The 26,563-nt window shown below is 40.3% G+C and overlaps 1 protein-coding gene, 1 long non-coding RNA gene and 2 other non-coding genes across 5 annotated transcripts; 3 read left to right on the top strand and 1 right to left on the bottom strand.

The window, feature by feature from the left end:
• Nucleotides 1-6,384: 6,384 nt before the first annotated feature.
• On the bottom strand, nt 6,385-17,548 carry LOC139706442 (uncharacterized). 2 transcript variants are annotated; one of them, XR_011708022.1, is made up of 3 exons: nt 17,152-17,548; nt 15,771-15,951; nt 6,385-8,320 (listed from the first exon to the last, which is right to left on the bottom strand). It is a non-coding gene; the product is annotated as an uncharacterized lncRNA (long non-coding RNA). The 2 variants fall into 2 exon arrangements; XR_011708023.1 differs by lacking the exon at nt 6,385-8,320 and adding an exon at nt 12,065-13,065.
• Nucleotides 17,549-17,579: 31 nt separating this feature from the next.
• On the top strand, nt 17,580-22,261 carry Rps3a (ribosomal protein S3A). Its single transcript, XM_027926674.2, has 6 exons — nt 17,580-17,688; nt 18,433-18,536; nt 18,923-19,110; nt 21,005-21,213; nt 21,820-21,929; nt 22,091-22,261. Exons 1-6 carry the CDS (start codon nt 17,627-17,629, stop codon nt 22,210-22,212), a joined length of 795 nt encoding a protein of 264 aa, XP_027782475.1. The 5' UTR covers nt 17,580-17,626; the 3' UTR covers nt 22,213-22,261.
• LOC114085627 (small nucleolar RNA SNORD73) lies at nt 20,068-20,140 on the top strand. Its single transcript, XR_003581514.2, has one exon. It is a non-coding gene; the product is annotated as a small nucleolar RNA SNORD73 (small nucleolar RNA).
• Nucleotides 21,483-21,551, top strand: LOC114085628 (small nucleolar RNA SNORD73). The gene has a single exon (XR_003581515.1). It is a non-coding gene; the product is annotated as a small nucleolar RNA SNORD73 (small nucleolar RNA).
• Nucleotides 22,262-26,563: the final 4,302 nt, after the last annotated feature.

Below are 26,563 nucleotides of genomic sequence, written 5' to 3'. Positions count from 1 at the left end.
TGTTATAAATGTGGAGTGCAAGGCCCTGAATTGGATTCCCAACACCACCAAAAACAAAAACCAAACCAAAGAAACATAACATCAGAAAATAAATTGGGAGACACCTGTATTTTTCAGAGGATTCTCTTACCACATTATTGGGTTAATGGAAAGCATTGGATGAGTTAAAGAAAGCTTTACTTTTCCCCCTCCCTGGTCCCAGTATTGAACCCAGGGGCACTTATGCTGAGTCACATCCCCAGCTTTTTTTTTTTTTTCCTTAGTTGTAGATGGACACATGCCGTTATTTATTTATATGTGGTGCTGGGGATCAAACCCAGTGCCTCCCACATGCAAGGCAAGAGATCTACCACTGAGCCACAACCCCAGGCCCCAGCCCCCAGCCCCAGCTCTTTTTATATTTTATTTTGAGACAGGGTCTTGCTAAATTGCGTAGGGCCTCACTAAGTTGCTGAGGCTGGCTTTGAACCTGGCAATCCTCTTGCCTTAGCCTCTGGAGCCACTGGGATTACAAGTGTGTGCCACCGTGCCCCAGCATCTGGGGAAAATCAGTGTTAGCAAGTAGCATTACTGTGCAATAGTGAGAATGAGTTGGTTGTAAATAATTAGTACACCTGTTCACACTCTGAATAATACTCAAACAATAAGGAATTTATTATGTCATAGAACAAGGAAGTTCACAGGTAGGACAGTGTTGATTCACGGAGTTGTGTAACAATGTCAAGAAAGTACCCTCTACTCTGTCATCCTCAGTAACAGTTTCATCCTCAAGCAGTGGTGAAATAAACTCAGAAATCCCTGGCATTATAATCCAGATATACCAACATCCAGAGAAAGAAGACCACTAGTAGGAGTTAGAAAATATTTCCAAGAACTGGCACAAAGGGTCACATACCAACTCTGGAACCAATTACTGATCAGGAGATAGATGGAGCACTGGGACGGAATGAATGTCAGGATATCAACCATTGTATATTCTGTAAGATCTGCTTTAATTTTTTGTTGGGATTTTTCCTTCAATAATCTAGAATTTATTAATTACTAATTGATATCAATAAAGAGACATCAGCTAGGGTTCTTGTTAGTTGTTGATGGACTTTATTTTATTTACTTATTTACATGCAGTGCTGATAATTGAACCCAGTACCTCACATGTGCGAGGCAAGTGCTCTACCACTGAGCTACAACTCCAGCCCCTCAGTTAGGTTTTTTTTTTCTCTCATATTTTGGTAAAAAACAAAAAAACCTCTATTTTTTCCCCTAAGTCCTGGACTGAGGTGATAATCCAGGAGGAAACGAACATATGAGTACTTGGCTTATAAACCAAACTCATAAACTAATGAAAAATGTCTGGAATATAAGTGAATTAACTTGAATTAGGGCATAAATATATGGAACAGTTTAGTCATGTGTATTTGGTGTGGTTAAGGTTCAAAACTAGTACTTTAAATACTTATTATTTAAACTCAACGGAGCAAGGGCAGGTTAAGAGGTGGCATTGTCTTTCTGGGATTGACAGGTCATAATGACACTTTATGATTTCTTAAAACAAAATTGCCACTTTTTTTAACCTTTATTTTATGTATTTATTTTTATGTGGTGCTGAGGATCAATCACCGTGCTAGGCAAGCACTCTAACACTGAGCTACAGCCCAGCCCCACTTTAGTTTATAACAGGACCAAGAAATTAAGGGCTGATGAGGGCTGTTCACTGTCTGAAGTGTTACAGTTGGCATCTTTCAGGTGAACAGTCAGTGTCTCTGGATGCCAGCATGCTGTGTGAATTGTGAAAATTGAGGAAAAATTGTGTGAATTGAGGAAAACGTTCAGCCTGAAAGAAGTGACGAGGTTAAAGAAGTTGAGTCCCAGCTGGATGTGATATCGTGGGTCTGTAATCCCAGCTACTCTGGAGGCAGGAGGATTGCAAGTTTGAGACCAGCCTAACAACTTGGTGAGATCCTGTCTCAAAATAAAATAAAAAGGGCTGGCAATATAGCTTAGTGGTAAGCACCCCTTAGTTCAACCCCTGTACTACAAAAACAAACGAAACAGTTTTTAAAAGTGCTGATTGTCACTCACTAAATAGATTTCATGAACCACTAATGCATCCAACTTACAGTTGAAAAACATTGTTTTAAGGTAAATGGATAAGGAATGCCTGGCTCTCTTAATACAAATCCCTTACAAACTCCATCAGCAGGAATGGAGGGAAGGGGATGGTGGACAATGACTAGAGGTGATTGGGCTTCGTAACCCAGCTTTGGTGTCCTTCCCTGTAGAAATTGCTCACAATTAATTCTGCCAACATCAAGCTGGCCTCAAGGAGATCCATCATTCCTTTTAGCCTTTGGTCCAAGATGGACAGAGCTCTTCCTGTACTTTCCTGTGGTATAGTTAAGTCAGGTTGAAACATTTAAATAAGATTTTACCGGAGACTCAGGGGTAAGAAGAGAGAAATCAACAAAAAGAGAAACGTGAACCTAGATACTCCGTTGTTAAGACAAGGCTCATTCATCTCCTTTGGTGTCTAGCTCTGTCCTGCAGAGGTCATGTTTTCTTTTCCATCCTGATGGGCCCTGGAAATGAGTTATCAAGAGAAGAGAGTGACTCCCAGATAAATGCCGCAGTCCCCACGCCTGGCCTCCCAGTCTCTGCTTTCCAGTTAAGTTCCCACCTCTTTTCTGATACTTATCAAAATAAAAGTCCAATTCTTTGTTGGAGGCTCTCACACCCAACCTCAGAAGCATGACCTTGCTGTGTAGTTTTACCCTTCTCAGGCTGATGATTGAACAAAGCTTAACATTCTTAGACAAGATATAGAAGCTTTTTGGTGAGTTTCCAAAGAACTGATTAAATATGTTCAAACCTCCAGGAAGCTGGTGAGTTTACACTGGCCATTGTGAATGACAACTATAAGCTTAAATGGATTAGTGGTATGATTAGGGTGGCAAAATACCATGTTTCTCAATTAAACTTTTTTTTTAAATATCTTTATTTATTTTTATGTGGGGCTGAGGATCAAACCCAGTACCTTGCACATGCAAGGTAGGCACTCTACCATTGAGCTACAGCCCCAGCCCTAAACTTTTTCTTTATTAAGAGCACACAGGCTTTGTACTGGGGAACAAAATTGTTATATTGTGTGCATGTACCAGTATGTAGAATGAATCTCTTACTATATATAATAACAATGTAATAATAATAAGAAAAATCAGAATAATAAGAATAGCCCTGTCTTTAGAGTAAATTTAAGTTCAATTCCCTTATCCTTAAGAACAAATGATCATTAAGTGACAGTTGCTGCTTATCTTACGTCAAAGAAAGCAAACTTTGTAAATGCCTGTAACAACAAAGGAAAAAAAAAATTTAGGCTACCCAATATTTCCTGGTCTGATATCTTTCTTGGGGGAGGACACTGCTAAATATCCTCTGGTCCCCTAACTCCAGCTGTAACAGAAATAGGATTATAGGTGAAGTGTACATAAATGAAGACAAAAGGGCCAACCACAGGCTTCTACAAGTTTCTTTCCATTTCTACCATGACCACTCTAATTTAAGGCTTTAAGGGGCTCAGTCCAGTTCCTGCCAATCAAGCTTGTGATTCTAGATGGTTCTCCTGCAGAGCACCTGTAGCCCCAGCTTTAGGAAACTGAGGTTAGAGGATTACTTGATCCCAGGAGTTTGAAACCAGGGAGACCCCTGCCTCAAAAACAAACAAACAAACAAAAACAACAACAACAAAAAAAAAAAAACAGATTTTTTTTTCCTAAAGCAAAATTCCTATTGTATTACTTTGCTGCTCAATAAACTACTCTGGCTCCTGAGAGCCCACCCAGAGGAACCCCAAAGTGTATAGTTTGGCATGTTGTACATCATATAAAGTAAAATGCTCTAACTTGCTCTATTGAAAAGAAAAATTAACAATTCATTTCTATTGTTGAAGTCAATATATTGTTCTTTGCATTTGGAAAGAGATTAAGTCCAGTGTAGTGGCGCATGCCTATAATCCCAGAGGTTCAGAAGGTTGAGGCAGGAGGATCATGAGTTCAAAGCCAGGCTCAGCAATGGTGAAGCACTAATTAACTCAGTGAGACCCTGTCTCTAAATAAAACACAAAATAGGGCTGGGGATGTGGTTCAGTGGTTGAGTGTCCCTGAGTTCAATCAAAGGAAGGAAGGAAGGAAGGAAGGAAGGAAGGAAGGAAGGAAGGAAGGAAGGAAGGAGATTGAACTTAAAAACAGCTCAGCGGTAGAGTGCCTGCCTAGCACATGCAAGGCCCTGGGTTTGATCCTCAGCATCACATAAAAATAAATAAATAAAATAAAGGTATTGTGTCCAACTATAATGAAAACAAAAATATTTTAAAAATTGTTGCTAAATGAAAAAATTGAGATGCAAAAAGCCACATAATGTGTGATTTCATTAATTCATTTACTGAGCAGTCCTGGGAATCAAACCTGGGGCCTTGCCAATGCTAGGGATGTACTCTACCACTGAGCTATATCCGTAACCCATGATTCCAGTCATTGAAATATTCAGAGTTGAGGCTGGGGCTGGGGCTCAGTAGTAGAGCGCTTGCCTACCATGTGTGAAGCACTGGGTTCAATCCTCAACACCACATTAAAAAATAAATAAATAAATAAATAAAGGTCTCATGTCCATCTACAACTAAAAACATTGAAAAAGAAAGAAAGAAATATCCAGAGTTAACAAACCCTTAAAGACAGAAAACGTGATTGGGGGTTTAGCTCAGTAGCAGAGTGCTTGCCTAGCACGCATAAGGCCCTGATTTCAGTCCTCAGCTCTAAGTAGAGGGTGGGGACAAAAGGAATTGGGTGTTGCCTCTTCTATTTTTTTTTTTTTTTGGAAGAATTCATGAATTATTTATGGTCTTCCCACCAGTGATGCCAAATGGGCTTTTTATTTTTTCCTTTTTCTTGTGGTTAGGATTTTTTTTTTAATTCTAATTCAAGCTCTTTGTTACATATATTCAGACTGTTTTCTTCTTACATCAGTTTTGGTTGTTTATGTCTTTATAGAAACTTGTTCATTTTATCTAAAATTGTCTAATTTTTTGGCAAATAGTTGTTCATAGTATTCCTTTACAACCCTTTTTATTTCTGTAAGGTCAGCAGTAACATCCCTTGTTTCATTCTATTTCTAGCAATACAATACAACTTTTCTCCTTTTCAAGTGATCCATCTAGCTAAAGATTTGTCAATATTGTTGATCTTTTCAGAGGACCAGATTCTACTTTGCTCATTTGTTCTGTTGATTTGCGGTTCTTTATTGCAATAATTTCCTGTTCATTCCTTGTTTCCTTCCCACTGCTTGCTTTAGTTTGCCCTCTTCTCCAACTTTTTCTTTTAATGGTACTGGGAATTGAACCCAGGGGTAATTTACCACTGAGCTACATCCCCAGCCTCATCTATCTATCTATCTATCATCTATCTAATTTGTTTGTTTGTTTGTTTATTTATTTATCAAACTTGGGGTCTTCCTGCCTCAGCCTCCTGAGCTGCTGAACTACTATACCTGGCCCCTTTTCCAATGTCTTAAGGTAGAAGTTTAAGTTACTGTTTAAAGATTAGTCTTCCTTCCTTTTTTCCCTCCCTTTCCTCCCCCCACCCCTATGTTTTTGGAGGTGCTTGGGATGAACCCAGGGCCTTGCAAATGCCAGGTAAGCACTATACCATTGTGCTATATTTCCAGTCCTTCTTCTCCTCCCTACTTTTTTTTAATTAAAGCATTAGAGTTATACATAATAGTTGGGTTAGTTTTGACAAAATCATACATGCATAGATTTTTTTTTTGGGGGGGGAGTGATTACTGAGGATTAAACTCAGGGGCACTTGACCACTGGAGCCACATCCCCAGCCTTATTTTATTTAGAGACAGGGTCTCACTGAGTTGCTTAGTACCTCACCAATGCTGAGGTTGGCTTTGAACTCTCGATCCTCCTGCCTCAGCCTCCTGGTTGCAGGATTAGAGGCATGTGCCACCATGCCTGGCCTGGATCTTCTTTTTTTTTTTTTTTCCTCTTTTTTAAATATTTATTTTTTAGTTGTAGTTGGACACAATACCTTTATTTTATTTATTTATTTTTATGTGGTGCTGGGGATCAAACCCAGAGCCTTGCATGAGCTAGGTGAACGCTGAACTGGTGAGCCATAACCCCAGCACCATGGATATTCTTTATTAATATAGGAATTTTAAACTATAATTTTCCCTCCAAATATCCTTTTACTATATCCCTTATGTTTTGGTATTCTGTACTTCATTTTCTTTCTTTCTGTCTCTCATTCTCATTCTTCTTCTTTTTGGTACTAGGGATTGTATCCAGGGAAACTTAACCACTGAGCCACATTCACAGCCCTTTTATTATTATTAATATTTTTAGTTGAACATGGACACAATATCCTTGTTTTACTATTTATTTATTTTTTGTGGTGTTAAGGATCAAACACATTGTGTCACATGAGCAAGGCAAGCACTCTAACACTGAGCCACAACCCCAGCCCCTTCCCAGTCCTTTTTAATTTTTTTTTTAGAGACAGCTACTTTACTTAGGGCCTAAGTTGCTCAGGATGGCTTTGAACTTGCGATCTTCTGAGCCTCCTGAGCCACTGGGATTCCAGATGCGCACCACCATGCCCAGCTCATACTTCATTTTCATTTATATCGAAGCATTTTCTAATTTCCTTTTTGATTTCTTCTTCTTTTTTTATACCTTTATTTTATTTATTTTTACGTGGTAATGAGGATCGAGCCCAGGGCCTTGCACTGCCAGGTGAGCACTGTACCGCTGAACAACAATCCCAGCTCCTTGATTTCTTCTTTGACCCTTTGAATGTTTAGGAGTGTGTTGCTTAATTCCAACATATTTGTGGGTTTCCTCACATTCTTTCTGGTGTTGATTTCTAATTTCAATCCATTTTTATTATAGAACCTGCTTTGTATTATTTCTGTTCTCCTATGTTTATTGAGGTTTAGGTTACAGCTTAGAATAGAGTGTGTTCTGTGAACACTTGAGAAGCTGTGTATTCTGCTGATGGCTGAAGTGTTCCTCACACATGTGGTAGTTCGTAGCAGGTCTTCAAGCTTACTGTGTCCTTGTTAGTCTTCTACCCCGCTGTTCTATCCATTCTTTGAAGCGAAGTTTTGTAGTTCCACTCTTGCCTGTTTCTCCTTTCAGTTTTGTTGGTTTGGCTTGATGTGTTTTGGTGATCTGTTGTCTCCTGGCTTTTGTGTTTATAATGGTTACATTTTTCTGATGAACTGACCCTTGTATTAATGTGAAACGTCCCTCTAAGTAATCTTTGTGCTCCAAGTTGGGTTTGTATTCCAGCTCTACACCCTCAGATGTGTGATTTGGGACAAGGTACTAAACCATTGAGTCTTATTTCCTCCTTTAATAATCCTACCCTATAGCTGTTGTGAGGACTAAAAAAGATTAAGCAAGATGTTTTAAACAATTCTGCTAGGTGAGGACTTTCCACAATGTTAATTTTCTTTCCCATTGCTAAAATATAATAAAATCTTCTTTAGATCAGAATAAATACTGTTTGCTCAGTATTGTATTTTAAGTTTAACAACCAAAGGCTTAAATTACTTAAACCACTTCTCATTTTAGCAATTATTGGGAAGGAGAAATCCAGAAACAGGAATAGGAATACAAAAATGAGGTTGTGTTGTAATTCAGGAGTGAAAAAGAGAAATTCATTCTAAGCTCATTTTTCAAGGTGCTCAGAAAATTATTTGGTAATTTAAGTACCACCCTGTTTGGGCTAGGGTGTCAGAGGTGGAGCATTGCCTAATAAAGGCCCCAACTTTGATTCCCAGAATCACAACAAAACAAAATGAAAAACACCTTTCATCTTGACATCAAATATGACTTTGATCATAAATTCCAGTTCGTAAAAATAAAATAAATACAACCCTGGATGCTGGAGTTTGCTCAAGGCCTGAAATGATAGCAATTTTTAAAATACCATTTCTATGTATTTTCACTTTTACTGAATGCATGCTAATAATCCTCTGAGGTGGCCAGGACAGGCATCACTATCTCCATTTTGCAGAGACCTAAATCTCAGGGATTAAGTGACTTGCCTGTGATTATAAAATGAGTTGGAAGTGAAGCCAGGTCAACTGATTGCAAATTGCATAGTCTTGAAACTGTTCAGATCTCAAAATAAAAGACTTCTTGAAAGAACAAAAGTCACTATGCACCTAGGTAACATTACTGAATGAATAAATATCTGATCCATAAGTAGAAATCTTGTTACAATGAGTATAACTGCATAAATGCAATGAATGCCATCTGAAAAGGTAAAGAAGAAAAGAGGATCTGAATTAAAGAAATATCCCATGCACTGGGCATAGTGGTGCACGCTTGTAATCCCAGTGGCTCAAGAGGCTGAGGCAGGAGGATTGTGAGTTCAAAGCCAGCCTCAGCAAAAGCGAGCTTGTTAAGCAACTCAGTGAGAGCCTGTCTCTAAATAAAATACAAAACAAGGATGGGGATGTTGCTTCAGTGGTCAAGTGCACCTGAGTTCAATCCCTGGTTTTTCCCACCCCCCGGCCGCCAAAAAAAATTAAAGAAAAATGACCCTGTGCTATTTGTGATACATATTTTGGGAGCAGAGGGTGGAAGACATGTATTTAGTCTGATCTAAAGTTTAGCCAAATCAGATGCAGAGGTGCTCATCTGTAATATCAGTTACAAGGGAAGCTGAGGCAGAAGACTTACAAGCTCAAGTTTAGCCGGAGCAACTGAGTGAAAGACAGTCTCAAAATGAAAAGTAAAAGGGGATGGGATGTAGCTCAGTGGTGGAGTGCCACCAAAACAAATGAATAAACAAAGAAACCAAAAACCACATTCAAGTTCTTACAGTAGGTTTGTTCTCTTTTACAAACTTCTCATTTCTGTAGCACCTTTTATGAATTCATGATAATGCTCCACATTTTAATAAATGTATGAAGTTTGTGATTGTTAAGAGAACAATTTAAGGGCTGGGCTGTAACTCAGTGGTAGAGGGCTTGCCTAGCATGTGTGAGGCACTGGGTTCCCTCCTCAGCACCACATAAAAATAAAAAAAATAAAGGCATTCTGCCATCTGCAACCACAAAAATAAATAAATAAAAAGAAAAAGACAATTTAACTCTATATTGTTCTTATTGATGTTATAAATATATTGCTAGTTAATAGCTATTGGAAATAATTTCCCGTTTTTGGTAACAGGGTAAGGGGAATGCGAAAAAAGAAGAAAAGAAGCAAACTTTTTTTGTGTGTGTATGTGTGTGTGTGTGTGTGTATGTGTGTGTGTCTGTGCTTATGTACTTTGTGGCATTTACTTTTCACAAAACCTTACAAAAAAAGAAAACTAATTGCTCTTGTAGCAATTTCTTTTTTCCATGCAGAATTTTGGGTGAGCACATGGCTCTACTGCTAAGGCCTATTTTCCAGCCTGTCCTGCAGCTAGGGATGGCAAAGTGATGTGAGTGGAATGCATGTGTGGAAATGTGGATGGTACTCTGTAAGGAAAGGAACATGTCCTCCTCTTCATTTTTTCCTCCTCTGCTGGATTAACTGTTGATTTCGCATCCTGGACCCCATGGATGAGAGCAACACAGCATGAATGGCAGAGGCACAGGATTGATAAAACCACGGACCTTAAATCCCCAACATTATGGAGCCAAAGCATCAGTCCTAGACTGCCCACTGGACTGCCCCGTGAATGAGAAATAACTTCTACCTTGCTGCTTTTCTTTTCCCCTCCAATACTGAGATTGAACCCGGGAGCTTTTTACTACCGAGCTACATTCCCAGCCCTTTTTATTTTTTATTTGGGACAGGGTCTCATTAAATTCCTGAGATTGGCCTTGAACTTGTGATGCTTGGATTACAGGAGTGTGCTGCTACACTTACCTTGTTTATGCCGCGGTCATTAAAGTTTTGTTATAGTTTCTGGACTAATAACACCCTGGAGGTGCACAGCATGGTGGCCTTGAACAAGCATAGAAAAATAAAAATTTTCTGAGGTCAAACTACTATAATGTAGGACCGGACCCACATTGAGTGTGGCAGTACTAGAGCCCAGCCATTAATTTACATTCTGGAAGTATAGCATGTGTATTTCTAGAATGTGCGCAAGATGGTTTCAATTTCCATGTCAACCAGCAAAAATGACTGTATGAGTAGTGAAGAAAAGTGAGTACCCCTGCCCAGCATGTGATAGCAAGGGGAATACAGAATCCAGTTTGATTGTACCTGTGTACTTTTATAAGATACTAACATCACCAAGTACAGATTTTTTTTTCAAACTTTTTTTTTTTAATTTTTAATATTTATTCTTCAGTTTTTGGCGGACACAACATCTTTGTTTGTATGTGGTGCTGAGGATCGAACCCGGGCCGCACGCATGCCAGGCGAGCGCGCTACCGCTTGAGCCACATCCCCAGCCCACCAAGTACAGATTTAATCTCAGGTTTCCTTCTCAGTTCTCTTGTTTTGTTTCATGAAATAAGTTCCTTCTTCTTGTCTGCCAATCACAACAAATCCTGCAGGCTGAGATATGTGAGGACAGAGAATCATTGCACTCAGTTAGGGAATGAGAGGTGCATGAGTGTGAGCGGGCAGCTGAGAGGCAGCTGAGATGATCAGCCTGATATTTATTTTGTGGAGAAAGAGAGAAGGAAAGTCAAAGTCACTAAGTGCCTACTATATGCTCAGCTCTGTTCGAATGCATATTGTATCATTTAAACCTTATAGTAACCATGGGAGATAGGTATTATTCCCAGATACTGTGAGAAAACAAAGACAGTAGAAAGTCAAACAGCTAGCGAGAGAGGCAGTGACTTTAATTAAGGACTAAAGTAAAAATCTGTGTTCTTTCCACCACACCATGCTGTTTTTTAAAAGTTTTAATCTTCCCACAAATTTTATCTTCTCTTTTCCAAACACATCATCTCAGGGCTGGGGGTGTAACTCAGTGGTAGCGCATATGCTTATCATACAAGGGGTCCTGGGTTCAGTCTTCAGCAGCCAAACAAACAAAAACCTCCCTTCACCTTTCTATAATTCTGAAGATTATTTGGGGAATTTTAAGAAATTTGCCAGGCCTGGGCTGGCCGTATAGCTCAGTGTGCCTAGCACTTGTGAGGCCTAGCACATTTGATCTCCAGCATCAGTTAAAAAAAAAAAAAACTGCCAGGTCTTTAATGTGTTTGGCATGTCCAATAAGATATTCTATATGGGCTGGGGATGTGGCTCAAGCAGTAATGCGCAGGGCGTTGGGTTTGATCCTCAGCACCACATAAAATAAAATAAAGATGATGTGTCCACCGAAAAACCAAAAAATAAATATTTAAAAATTTTCTCTCTCTCTTAAAAAAAAAAAAGATATTCTATAACACTTGGAATTCAGTAGATCCTTTGGATCAGTTTATAGTAGTGTAATAAACAACAACAACAACAACAATGTCAGTGGGCAACGAGAAGGAATGTAAGCCAGAATGTGATTTGGCACGCTATTTCCTTGATAAAGTCTTAATATGGGAAATACGTATTTTTTATTGTCAGTGAACCTTATTTATTTATATGTGGTGCTGAGAATCAAACCCAGTGACTCACATACACTAGGCAAGTACTCTACTACTGAGCCCCAGCCCCAGACCCTGTCTTACTTATATACTGGGTTTAAATCTATATTGAAAGACTGAGATGTGATTCAGCACTTGCCAAGCAGGCACAAAGCCCTGGATTTGATCCTTAACACAATACAAAAATAAATATACATTGTATCATCTAATACAATGTAGAGAGAATAAGAAACTATAAAAAGTAACATAAAGGAAAAGAACCAAATGAAACTTCTGTAACTAAAGAGCAGTTATTTATTTATTGCAGCCCCCCATCTACCAGGGGCTCACACATGGTAGCCAAGTACTCTACCAATAAGCTGCATCCCTAGACCTTATTTTTATTTTTGGTCCTGGGGATTTGGTACAGAGGATCTTTACATCTGAGTAACATCCCCAGCCTCTTCCTCCCACCTTTTTTTTTTTTTTTTTTTTTCTTTTGAGACAGGATCTCATTAAATTGTTGAAGGTCTAGCTAAGTTTCTGAGGCTGGCCTCAAACTTGCAATGCTAGAGCTGTAGCCTCCCAAGTCACCGGGATTATAGCTATGTGCCCCAGCACCCATTTTCCCATTTCATTTTATACAGAGTCTCCCTATGCTGCCTGGGCTGGTTTCAAACTCCTGGGCTCAGGCGATCCCTGCTTCAGCCTCCAGAGTAGCTGGGACTCTATGCAACTCACTACCATGCCAGAGTCCTAAAAGTTTTAAATGATGACCAGGGATTCAATATACTGACTTCATATATCCCCTTTTAGACAGTATAAGAAATTAAAACTGACGATTGCATCATTTAATGAAACATTGTCAGTAAAATATAATTTTTTTCCTATAAAACTTTGTGAATTTGGGCTGGGGTTGTCACTCAGGGGTAGAGTGCTCACGTAGCATGCATGAGGCACAGGGTTCGATCCTTAGCACAACAAAAAAATAAAATAAAGGTATAGTGTCCACCTACAATTAAAAAATGAAAAACTTTGTGAATTTATTTTTAGAGTTCTTTTTTTATTCTACTCTATATTACTGTGACTTCTTCATGTGGGCTGCAGATAAATTTTTTCTCAGTCCTAGGAATAGTTATACTTTTGAGTAGCTATTTTTTTTTTTTTATCTCATGGACAGTGCAAGTAGTTGTTTTGTACTTGTGATGACCACTAGATGCACTTGAGCTGAGATGAATTTTCAACTCTAAAAACTGCAAAATTGCAAGATACATTTCTTGTGTACAGATTCAACAAATGCTGGTTTTATTTTCCTTCTTTTCTGTTTTCTTTCTTTTGATTTCCTCACTTTCTTCTTCACTATGACCTGGCATTTTAAAAAGCACCAGTTTCAGAAGTTCAGTCCATGGTTGGCCAACTCCACTGCTCTGGGACAGGGATGAGGCGTGATGGAAAGGTGTGTCAGAGGAAGGCTGTTCATGACAGCTAGGAAGCAGAGCAAACATATACATTTAAAAAGGAAAAAAAAAAAAAAAAGCTTTTATTAGCCAGGTGTGGTGGTACATGCTTATAATCCCAGAGACTTGGGAGCCTGAGGCAGGAGGATCACAAGTTTGAGGCCAGCCTCAGCAACTCAGTGAGACACTGTCTCAAAATTTTAAAAATAAGTAAAAAGGGCTGGGGGGGGGGGGTTAGTTTAGTGGCAGAGAACCCCTGTGTTCAATCCCAGTACCATAGGAAGGGATGCGGGAGTTTTTAACTATAAAATAACTTTTAGGAATGAAATAGACCTCTGATGAATCCCTTAGGTACTAGAGCTGAAATAAGTTAGATACAGCTGGTTCCACTAATGATTTCCCTATGACTTTTACTCTTGGACAAAAAGAGGTCTCAGACCAGGAAGAAAGTAAGTTTGAGTTTTATATTGGAGTAGGCAGTCTGAGGGTCTATAACATATTCCACTGGAGAAAATTTAAACTAATGAATTGCCACCTAGGTAATAAACAGTCAAGATCACTATTTGAGGCTGCAGGTATAGCTCAGAGCTAGTATGAACAAGGCCCTAGGTTAGATCCCCAGCAACTCTCTCTCTCTCTCTCTCTCTCTCTCACACACACACACACACACATTGTTATTGAAAGAAAATTAATATAGTTTATTAGACTTGACATTATATTTGGGAAGACTAATTGATTTCCTCTGGTCACTAATTTTCAGCAATCTGTAATAAGAAAAATAAGGTCTACATTGTTCACAAACTTGATTTATTCACCTTATAGAATATATCATTTTTATTTTGGGAATCAAAATATATTATTGTTGTTGTTATTATTCTAGGGATTAAACCCACAGGTGCTCTACCACTGAGCCAAACCTTTTTATTTTACTTTGAGATAGGCTATCACTAAGTTGCTGAGAATGATCTCAGACTTTCAATCTTCCTGCCTCAGTCTCCTGTGTAGCTGGGTCATAGGCATGCCCCACCATATCTGGCCAAAACACAATTTTAACATGAAATGATGTTTACAGTAAACAAAACTTGTTTTTTAGTTTGGCAATTTTTTTTAAAGATAGAGGAGAGAGAGAGAGAGAGAGAGAGAGAGAGAGAGAGAGAGAGAGAGAATCCTAACATTTTATTTTTTTTAGTTTTTGGCGGACACAACATCCTTGTTTGTATGTGGTGCTGAGGATCAAACCCGGGCCGCACGCATGCCAGGCGAGCACGCCACCGCTTGAGCCACATCCCCAGCCCAGTTTGGCAATTTTTTAAAATTGCAGGTCTGTTTTTTTTTTTTTTTTCTGTGTGTGTGTGTGTATGTATGTATGTGTGTATGTGGTGTGCTAGGGATTGAACCCAGGGCCTAGTACATTCAAGGCAAGCACTCTACCAACTAGCCCCAGGCCTGTTGGTTCTAAAAATTATTTTGAAAATCTGAACTAATTTACTAAATCCAAAATATGACCCATGTCAATTCAACTCTTATTTGTTCATTCAACACATAATCTGAGGGGTTGCCACATGAGATGGGACACAAAGAAGAAACAGGCTGCCCTGTGTGCTTTTTTGCTCATGGTGAAAAAGGACCTGTTTAGTCAGCAGTCACTAGTCAGCTGTGCAAAGTCTTCTGGGAGCAGCCGTGAGGGAAAGTCTATTTGTCTAGACATCCAATCTCATGGAAAAAAGAAATGAAGCTGAGCTGCCTTAAAAATGCACAGGTACGAGCCTGCTGATGAAGGGAAACATGGAAGCAAGAGAAGCATGTGTAGTCGGGAACTAGGGTGCCTGTCCAAGTTAAAATGTGAAGGACAAAGGAATAAGTGAGGCTGAGTAAGTGTCATCCTCAGCTAAGCACTTTTTTCCCCTTGGGGGGGTGTGCCAGAAATAGAACCCAGGGCTTTGTACATGCTAGGCAACCCCAGCCCTTTTTTTTTTTTTAAACAACATTGTTGTGAGAAACACATAAACCTACCATCTTACCATTTTAAGAGTACGCTTCAGTAGTGTTAAAGTATATTCTGACTGTTGGCTTTATCCTACAGGAATAAATAATTTCAAGTTGAGACTAGAAATTTAGAAAGACTGTCTTAAAGGGTTGGGGTAAAAGGAGGTAGGGGCTGGAGGATAGAAGGAGGGAAGGGATTATACGATTTGGAACCTTGGATGGTGGCAACAAGGGGTTCACTGAGATTCTGGGATCCTCATGGCTGTGCAGGCATTTAACCACTCATTCCTCTGTGGAGCAAAAGGGAGAAGACTAGGCGGCCAGGAAATGCAAGGGTGCAGTGTGTTTTTTCAGATTGGACCAGTCACAGATTCAGGAGTTCAGAGACCTGCAACATAACTGTTCAGATCAGAGATGGTTTTACTGACAGGGAAGATATATATCGTGTATTTGCCTCACTGAGGAAAAATCTGATTGATTGGTACCTGGATGCAGTGACAACTTAGGCGCTGGGCCCGACACTTGCACCATGTCTCGCAGTATTTGGTAAAAAGTTAGATGCACAGATACCGGAGATAGGATCAGAGTGCTTTTGATTGCTTTTTTGGGTGGGAGAATCACTGCGGATTGAACCCAGGGTGCCTCAGGTACTGAGCCATATCACCAACCCTTTTTGTTTTATATTGCTAAGTTGCTTAGTGCCTCAGTGAGTTGCTGAGGCTGGTTTTGAACTTGTGGTCCTCCTACCTCAGGCTCCACAGTTGCTGGGATTACAGGTGTGCACCACAGGGCCCAGTTGCTTTGATGAAGGAGCAACTGGCACCATTTGGGAGGACCTCCTGAGAGAGTTGCTGACTACTCTGTGGTCAGTAGAGCATGTCTCTTGAACTTCACGATGAGGAAGTGGATGAGCTGTGTAGAGAAGCACCTATTCACAAAAAGGGGAATTTCAATTACATTGAGTTCATGTGGATCCTTAAACAGAACAAAAGACAATCATAACTAAAAAGGACCTCACATGCTAGCCAAACATTCCTTGTTTCCACTTTGGGTGTTTCTGAAATTTTCTCTGAGTCTATCGCATGCCCTTAGCTTTAGAACTTTTGCCTTTCATATTGTATTTATTTTCAGACATTTGGCACATGTATCTTTGCAGTCAGACTGGAAATGAGAATTTTTTATCATTTTCTTTTCTTTTTTTAAAATATTTATTTACTTATGTATCTTTAGTTTTAGGTGGATATATTAGTTTGTTTTTACGTGGTGCTGAGGATTGAACCCAGTGCCTCATGCATGCTAGGTGAGTACTCTACCACTGAGCCACCATCCCAGCCCATTTTTTTTTTTTTTTTGTCATTTTCAACATGGAAAATAGGGCAACTTAACTGTGTGTAATGGCACACGCACATCTGTAATCCCTGCTATTTAGAAGGCTGAGGCAGGAGGATTCCAAGTTCAAGGCCAGCCTGTGCAACAAAGTGAGACACCACTGCCCACCCCAAGGGAAAAAAAAGGAGAAAAAAGAAAAATAGAATAAACTTATTAGTGGCTTCCCACCCAATAACTGGAGTTAATCTATTTCTTTAAAGAATGTTATTTGCTCAATGTTTTCTGAACCATAATTAAATTTTGTGATTAAAAAAAATGTTTACAAGTTTTCTGGTGGATTTGTGAGTAGGGGATGGTTTCTAGCTTGGTCATCTTTTTTTTCCCCAGAGGGGAAGTTATCCAAAGGAATTCAACACACCCTGGCTGAGTACCCAACCTGTATGCTGTATGGGCTAGAAGCTTTCCAGGGGCCACAGCTTGCCAGGAAATGTTAAACCGTGACAGTTAAAAAAAAAAAAAAAAGTGTGTATATATACACATAATATATATATAACTCACTGAGGCACTAAGTAAAGTATATATAAGCAAAATATAAATATATATGAATTGCTAAAAAATCTTAAGAAAATAGAGATTTTACTCTACTTTTAAAAAATGTATTGTTACTGTATAACAAACACACTTTTTTGGGTTTCTTTTCCTCTTTCCTCCCCCGCACTCCCCCACCCCCAACTGGGGGTTAAACCCAGGGCCTGGCGCATGGTAGGCACACACTCTATCACTGAGCTACGTCACCAACCTTTTTCATTTTTTGAGACAGGGCCTCGCTAAGTCGCTGAGGCTGGCCTCCAACTTGCCATTCTCCTGACTCAGTGACTGCAAAGTGCATGCTCTTGAGAAGAAACGTGGCTGAAGAGTTAGACGGTGAGTTCAGGTTTGAAGGATGCTGAGTGGCCCTCTCTTTATTCGGAAACTTACTTCCTCACTTCAAAGCCACAGAAACCACAGGTCATTAGGTCTGCACCTCAGGCGGCTGGCACCTGAGTCTCCAGAGCACGGTCTCCCAGCGAGCGCAAAGCGTGCTAGGCGGCCTCCTCACACACGAGGGCGCTCTCGCAACTACAGTCGAAGGAGTAGCTCCGTTTGCTGTCGCGATATTCTTGACGCCGGAAGGGCGAAAGATCAGAGGTCACGTAGACGGCGCGTCCCGTCCCCGTACGCCTAAGTTCTCGCGCGAGTTGCGCTTCCGTCCTTTTGGCTCTCTGAGCAGCACCATGGCGGTAGGCAAGAACAAGCGCCTTACAAAAGGCGGCAAGAAGGGAGCCAAGAAGAAAGTGTAAGTGGCGACCATCGTCGGTCCTCGCTGTTGGGGTCCTGCTGGAATCGGCGGGCGGGCTCTAGATCGCGGTGTGGGCTGGATGGCGAGGATGCTGGTTGGATTGCGCTGGCCCTGACTTTGGTTCAGAGTGCACCGCGGCCTGGCGGATCTGGGTGCTGCGTTGCGCAGGGCTGCCTGCTTTTCCCCAGACTTCCTGGGTCTTGCGCGCGCCACGTGTGAGCCGAGTGTTCGCCGCGGCTCGGCGTGTTCTGTTCTGTGCGCTCAGGGTAGCCTATGTCCGTGGATTTTTGGCGCCACTCCATTAACTGTTGTCCAGGAAGTTACTCCCTTCAGGGACCCGCACCTCTCTACTGCTTGGGCCCCGTGGGAGGTTCTGAGAAGCTAACCCTAAAGGGTCTTTGTTACCACTTCGTGCCTTCACGAACCTGTGGAGTTCGCGAGGCGTGCAGGTTACCGGAGGAACATTTGTCCGTGTGATGGGCGGACCATGGAGGAGAGTGGCCATAACCTTAGGGTCTGTAGGCTGTACAGCGAGACTCAGAACATCAAGCTTCACGTGTGCGTGCTTCATTTCACTGTGAGGGAATTGATTGACTTTAGTGTTAGGTAGTAGTTAAGATTTCTTAAAATCTTGCTGGGAAGTGAAGTTAACATTAGTGTTAAATAAGGAAAGGTGTAAGAAATTTCAGTAATAAATACAAGACTTGCAATGAAACGTAAGCTTTTTTTTTTTTCCCCCAGGGTTGATCCATTTTCTAAGAAAGATTGGTATGATGTGAAAGCACCGGCAATGTTCAATATAAGAAATATTGGAAAAACGTTAGTCACCAGGACCCAGGGAACCAGTGAGTATCTTATACTTGGTTTGCATTTTCTTTAATTGAGGTATATGTATTGTGGTAGGCATATTGGGCTTCTGTTCCTCCTGTGACAGGAGACTTTAAGGACACCTCGCTTCTTGATTTTAGGTTTGGCACCTGTGGTGGTTGTTTTTGTGGTACTCTTAAGCAAGAGTCGTGCTTTTAGAGTTCACTAACAGTGGACAAGTGGTTTTGAACTTCTAAGGGGCACTGTCAATAAGTCATTGAAGTTTTGATGAATTTGATAACAAAGATTAAGGTCTTTATTTACCATTAACTTAATTTTTAATCTCAGCTTATATGCATGACTTAGTAGACTTGTATTTATGTGGTTCCTAAAGTTAATCAGATATTCAATTCTTATTTTGTAGAAATTGCTTCTGATGGCCTCAAGGGTCGGGTGTTTGAAGTGAGTCTTGCTGATCTGCAGAATGATGAAGTTGCGTTTAGGAAGTTCAAACTAATTACTGAGGATGTTCAGGGAAAAAACTGCCTGACCAACTTCCATGGCATGGATCTTACCCGTGACAAAATGTGTTCCATGGTCAAAAAATGGCAGGTGAGACCCAAAGTTTTCTTGGAGTTCATAGGGTACATGACCAAGGATGTCATGGTGTGATGACAGGAAGGGAACATATGTAATGAAGATTTAGGTTTCATTTGAAATTTTTGATTTCGTCCTTTTAAAAAAATATATATATATATATATATATATATATATATTTGTCAGTGAATCTTTATGTGGTGCTGAGAATTGAACCCAGTGCCTTACACATGCTAGGCGAGTACTTTACCATTTCTTTATGACCCCAGCCCTTGATTGTGTTCTTGATTTTATTATGTGCTAACTCTGGTTGCTACTGCTGAGTTTATGATGCCTTGGCCATCCTTTATTTTTTTTGGTGGTACTGGGGATTGAACTAGGGTCACACATGAGCTATGTTCCCAGCCCTTTAAAAACTTTTTTATTTTGAAACATGCCTTGCCCAGTTTTTAGTGATCCTTATTCCCTCAGCCTCTCCCCAATTGGGGATTATAAGAGTGTGCTACCACAGCCAACTATGATCATCCTATTTTACTTGACATGTTTAAATTGAGTCCAAGGTTTAATACTGGGTTTTCATCTGTGTGTTTGGAACCACCAGGGGAGGCTTGCAGTTTTGCCTGTTTCTAAAATATTTTGGGATCTCAAAATCTAGTGAGTTTAGAGTGAAAGGGGGGCTCGGGTTAACCTTTTGATTGCCTCTGGCTGGGAGATGTAACAGTGGCAAATTCTCTGATGTGGTGTTTAAATCATGACTCCATGTCCCATTATGTTCTTGAGAAGTAAATTTTTGTTTGCTAAGCTTTGTTTCTTGTGGAGAGAAGTATATTCTTTCATTGAATTGTGGGGGTGAAATAAGCAATCCATGTAGCACAGTGCGTAACACAAAATACTCAGCTGGTGGTACCAGAAAATATATTGGTTCACATGTGTCTGGCTAACTGTCTAGTTTTGGAATATTTTGTATATGGGAATGAATGATGACAAAATGTTTCGGTCCCAAATGATACATCTTGATTATACCGTTACATTGATTTCTGACATTCCCTTAAGGTTTTATGGTTGCATTTCTGGAAATGTATGACTGTGATTGTGTTGATGTGTTCTTTTTCTTTTTGTGGTGCTGGGGATTGGAAATGTTCATTTTAAAAATAAAAGTATGTTTAATAAATGGAAAGCAGGCAAATCAATTTTTTCGTGACCACCTAAGGTGGCCTTTTGTATTTTAAGTTTAGACAATAATATGATCACTAATTATGAACTTTAATTATATATTAGCTGTGAAATTAAATATTTTAACTTTTTTTTTTTTGTCAATGGGCCTTTATTTTGCTTATTTATATGTGGTGCTGAGGATCTAACCTGGTGCTGGTGCCTCCTGCATGCTAGGCAAGCGGTCTACCACTGAGCTACTACTCCAGCCCCATTTGATTGTTTATTGTTTTGCAGTGCTGGGGATTGAACCCAGGGCCTTGTGCATGCAAGGCAAACACTCTACCAAACTGAGCTATATCCCCAGCCCCATTTGTTTTGAGACCATATCTCAAAAAGTTGTCCAGGCTGGCCTCTAACTTGTGATCCTCCTGCCCCTACCACCCAAGTTGCTGGGATTACAGGAGTATGCCACTGCATCCCACCTAGTTTTTTTTTTTTTAATTGTTTTTTTTTTTTTTTTTAAAGAAACAGAGAGAGAGAATTTTAATATTTATTTTTTAGTTTTCGGCGGACACAACATCTTTGTTTGTATGTGGTGCTGAGGATCGAACCTGGGCCGCATGCACGCCAGGCGAGCGCGCTACCGCTTGAGCCACATCCCCAGCCCCCAACTAGTTGTTTTTAATAATGAAATTGAGGGATGAATTAATGACATTAAAATGTGTTATATCTGACAGTATCTTTTTCTCTCTAGACGATGATCGAGGCTCATGTTGATGTCAAGACTACAGATGGTTATTTGCTGCGTCTATTCTGTGTTGGTTTTACTAAAAAACGCAACAATCAGATACGGAAGACTTCCTATGCTCAGCACCAGCAGGTCCGCCAAATCCGGAAGAAGATGATGGAAATCATGACCCGGGAAGTGCAGACAAATGACTTGAAAGAAGTTGTCAATAAACTGTAAGTGTTTATTTTGTTCCTCTTACAACAGAATCCTGCCTTAGATGAGGGAAAGCATATGATAACCCTGGCTCCAAGGAGGAACCAGACCCGTATTTAAATCTTCTCTGTGAATCCTGGCTATATCCCTTAAATGAAATTGTGTTAAAGTGCTTAAGTAAATTGGTTTTTTGTTTGTTTTTAATCTTTTTGTGGATGAAGCTAGCAGCAGAAAGATGTTTTGCCTTAATTAGAAAATATACAATCTTCCACAATTAGTAATGCTTGGGAACAGGTGATGAAAAAAATGTTTCGGTCCCAGATGATGTCTAGTGATAATTAAACATTTTTCTGATGTTCCCATGCAGCATACAGATGCTTAAGAGAGTGTAATAGTTAACCATTAAGGCTTGGACTCAGAAGGCTTAGATATTAATTTTTTCAGATAGTCTATTCTTACGTAAAGGGGTGATAATATTAATAAGGATACCCTTCGGTTAAGTGAGGCGTTTTATGTGTAGACTTACTCTAGGGTTTCTTTCCATGTAAAGGAAGTGGGATATCCCATGTGTGAGAACCAGAACTTTGGTTTTTGTATTTAATTTCACCATCACTTGTGATTTGCAGGATTCCAGACAGCATTGGGAAAGACATAGAGAAGGCTTGCCAATCAATTTATCCTCTTCATGATGTCTTTGTTAGAAAAGTAAAAATGCTGAAGAAGCCCAAGTTTGAATGTAAGTGAGAAATCGCAATATTCGCGAAAGAAAAATGGTGGGACTAGATAATTTTTTTTCTTAGGGCCAAATAACACCTTTTTTCTTTCATAGTATATTGAACAAATCATTGTTTCAAGATATGATAAGCTATAACTAACAAATTTTTTTTTTCTTTTTAGTGGGAAAACTCATGGAGCTTCATGGTGAAGGTAGTAGTTCTGGAAAAGCTACAGGAGATGAGACAGGTGCTAAAGTTGAACGAGCTGATGGATATGAACCACCAGTTCAAGAATCTGTTTAAAATTCAAATTTTTAATAGTGACCAATAAAAAGTCCTATTTGTGATGGTTTGCTCCTGAATTTTCTTTTAAAATAATCTGACAGCTTGGTGAATCAGATTCTCCGAGTTGGTAGTGACCTGGTGAAATTTTTAATGGATTTTATCCATGAAGTAGCAGAAATAGTATGGAAATGGTATTTCACTTATCACATGCCCTAAAGGTGTTTTTTTTCCCCCTCTTTTTGTTTAAAAACAAGTAGATGCTGATGAAGCTAGTTTTGGGGCACAGGCATTTGTTTACCATCTGGTGAGGGCCTTCTTGCATGGCAGAAGATATCACATGTCAAGCAGACTGGTTGGTTTGTCTTTAAATGTTTAACCATCTGGAAGGCTTGTTAACAGTTCGTTATTGGGTCCTTCCCTCAGGTTTCAGATTGAGTAGTTGTAGAATGAAGCCTGAAATTTGGCATTTGTAATAAGTTCTCAGGTAATGCTGGTGGTGCAGATACGCTTGGTGCTAGACTAAATAATGAAAGCTCTGCTGGGCAGGGTAGCACACCAGTGCCTGTTCAGCTGTGTGGGAGGGTCACGTGAAATAAAAATCAAAACTGAATTTAAAAAAAAATGCTGTCTTTAGCCTCTCAACTATAAAACCAATGGCAAAATTTGGATTTAGAGTTAATCTGTACTCCAAAGCTGAATTCCGCTAGTGAATGCTTATTACAGGTCTGTTAACAAATGGATATTTATATTGCTCTGTATTTCCTCTAATCACTCCCTGTTTTGTGCTTATTTCTCAGACCTTCAGTTTCCTTTTTTTCCCAGCTGATGACCTTGTTTCCTATAATCACCAAGAAGGTTAAATAGATGTGAAGGAGTCTCAAATTTCCATTGCTTCTGCTCTGTCATCAGTGTGTGCATGTGTTTGTTTTCTGCCTTCTCATCACTGGATGGACTGTGCTAAGACAACCTTTCATTCAAGCATTAGATACCATATTGTCATGCTTCATTAAGCTCTTGGTTCCAGCAATTTATTCCGTTTACCTATTCCTTTCATCAGCCCATAGGCAAAATAACTCCATTCTTTTTTTTGTGTGTGTGGTACTGGGGTTGGACCCAGGGATACTCTACCACCAAGCAACTTTCCCAGCCTCTTTTATTTGAGATAATCTAAACATAAGTTGCTGAGGCTGTTCCCAAACTTGATCTTGCCTTAGCCTCCTCAGTACCAGCTGTGATGAACATGGTTACTGGTCGGGGCAGAATTCAAGCTGTTCTAGATCTAGACAGATTCCTTCAAATGAACTTTGCCATATTTTTGTTGACCTCTGGACTCTTGACAGTGGCCTAGCCATCTGGTCTGCCACTTCAAAGACAGGCAGATCAAAGACACCCTTTTTTAGGATTGTACACTGGAAATAGATTGTGCTTGCTCACTGGATCATCTAGGGCACTCATGTAGATAACTCTGGTAAATGCCAGTTCTCTGGTGAGGTGAGGCATACTGGATTTAAGGTGCTAATCAAGCCAGCACGACTCAGATTGTCCCCACAATGGCAATGTGGCCACCATCATGGACTAAGCACACAGGAAAAAACTCTCGTCATGCATGGCAGTCTTTGTGACTCCTGCCAAAAGTTACTCCATTTGTCTTGAAGCAAATGAGGCAATAATACACAAGGCATTTGTTCCTGATTAACTACTTTGGACCTTTGGCCTCCTCCAAGAATAACTAATGGTGCTGTACCACTGTGGACAGATTTTTAGACTATGATATCGCTGTTACACTCTGACCAACTGACTTTGGCCATACAATTGTAGCTCTTGAAACTAATGTGTCATATTCTATGTCTTCTAGACCATCTGCAGTCTGACCATTGGGTGCCTTCTGTCAAAAAGGCCACCTAGCAGTAAGCTAAACAGATTATTTCATGCTCCCCACCATCCACAGATATCTGACATTGTTGAGCATTAAAGAGGTTTCCAACTACATCACCCTCACCTCCTGGTCCACATACCTAAGCAAGGTAGTTAGACCACAGAATATGAGTCCCCAGAAAGGGATTCTCTCTCTGCTGCCTGCCAGGAAAAAAAGATCTGAGTGAAAGAATGATTAGAGAAAAGTTGGTTTAGGTATCAGTTTTCTGGCAGTGGAGAAAAGCAACAACTCTGGCACTTGGGGGAAAAAATACCTGAGGCCCCAGGAGTGAGGGAAGGGAAATAATGAATGTACAATTTGTTCCCTAGATGGTGGTTTCTCAACCTTGGCACTATGGATATTTAGGCTAGATAACAAGGGACTTTGCCATACATGGTAGGATATTAGCAGTTATCTCTAAATCTTTACAAATGAGCTAGATACCAGTAGCCCCTTCTCCCCAATTGTAACAGAAATGTCTTCAGACATTGCCAAATATCCCATGGGGTGGTGGTGGTGGGCAGAATTGTCCTCAGTTGGAACCACTGACCTTGACCCCATTCCACTACCTGATTCAAGTGGCAGTTGCAACTATGGGTGTGACCTGCTGCTGAGTTTGCCATTCCTGTCCACGTACTATGGAAACAAAACTCATGTGGATGTGGTTTAACTGATCTGCTGTTACTGCTGCCATCACAGAAACTCCCTAATCTGAATGTGCAGACACAAAAACCAACACAGTTTTGATTCAACCTGACCATTGATATGCTTTTGATATCTGAGTGGCCTTGGATAACATTATATATGGGAAAGGAAGGTGCAACTATTGGGTGACATGGCCCCTGTGACTAAACTACTATGGAGACAATATAAATCAGATTCATCAAGTCCTGAACTAAAATTACTTTGGGGTTATATGTATGTAAGGGGAAAAATGGGCCATGAGATGTCTATTGAAAACTGGGTTTGCTTTTGGGCTCATTTACTGTCCCACTAATTACTGGCAGTGATACCAAAGACTAGCAAATCAGTTTAAACTCTCTTGAATAGGTCATAACGAATAATAGAGCCTGACCTTAAAATACCTCCTGGCTCCCCAGAGACTTACATTTCACTATCTGGGACCCTGGAGAAGATGGCAGAGATCAATGCTACATGCGGCCTTCATCTGCTGCTTTGAGTCTTACTGATAATAACCATAATTAAATGGTATATGAGACAAATTTAGTGCATTTGGTTCTAGCCTCTGTTGGCTGGATTAATCAGAATGGCCATCAGAGTAGTTTACTCATGTAAAAATTCAAGTTTGGCCAACAGTGTGTCAGGCTGAGGAGTGAATTGTGAGAGGCAATTTGCCATAGACTGTGAGCATACCTGCACATTCTTGCAGAGTATGCCAAGAATACAATCCCTTGACTGCTCTTTGCCTGGGCCATTTCTCAGGGTTGCCTGTATGTCCTTGTGAGCAACGCTGAGGGATGAGGTAATGTTTCCCCCAGGAGAAAAAGCAGGCTTGCTTCCACTTGCTATAAAAGTGGTAAATCTTAGTGTTCCTCTCCTGTAACATAACCTACTGCACAATGGGCCTTTGCATCACCTCACTGGGATTTAGGAGCTTCAGGAACTGACACAAATGAACATGAAACACAGCTATGACTTTTGCTGTAATAAAGTCCTTTGTTTCTGACCTAGTTAGTCTCATGTCTTCTGCCAGCACCCATGAGACTGCCAGGCTAACTTTTTAGCTTACAAGTTGGGTAAAACATCAAGCACTGCACAGTTCCTGATACTTTTCTCCTTCCCAATTATTCTGAAGCTAATCTGACATATCAAACATGAATATTTTAACATGTATCAATTAGCTTTCCATCACTGTAACAAAATACCTGGGAAAATCAACTTATAAGAGAAGAAAAGTATATTTTAATTCAGTTTCACAGGTGGTTGCTTGGTTCCCTTGCCTTTGGGTCTGTGGTATCATGGTATATCATGGCAGGTAGCTAAGAAGCAAAGGGGAGATGGGAGGGGGTCCGGGTCTCCATACCCTCTTCAAGGTCGGCCCCCAATGACTTTTAAGTCCCTTCTACTCAGCCCTTCTGCTTTAAAGGTGCCACCACCTCCCAGTAGCACCACAAACTGGGGACATTGAGCCTTTAACACAGGGTCCTTTGTGGGACAGTTCAGACCCAACTACAGCAATCTCTAAAATGAGTCCTTAGAAACACAGCAGCCCGGCATGGGAGTGCACATCTGGAATCCCAGATACTCTGGGATCAATCTCCAGGACACCATAACCGCAAACCTCTAACATGCTTCCAAATTTGATAGTTCCCTGTCATTTGTCACCTGTGTCCAGCCTCTAATTGTATTCTGTCAAAAGAAAATGTAACTTACTACCATAGCGGAAACTGATAATATCAATAGACTAATAAAACCAACTGCTAAGCTGGTCCT

The sequence above is a fragment of the Marmota flaviventris genome, chromosome 7 (genome assembly GCF_047511675.1).
Source record: "Marmota flaviventris isolate mMarFla1 chromosome 7, mMarFla1.hap1, whole genome shotgun sequence".
Taxonomy (NCBI): domain Eukaryota; kingdom Metazoa; phylum Chordata; class Mammalia; order Rodentia; family Sciuridae; genus Marmota; species Marmota flaviventris.
This window is presented reverse-complemented; position numbering and strand designations above follow the sequence as displayed.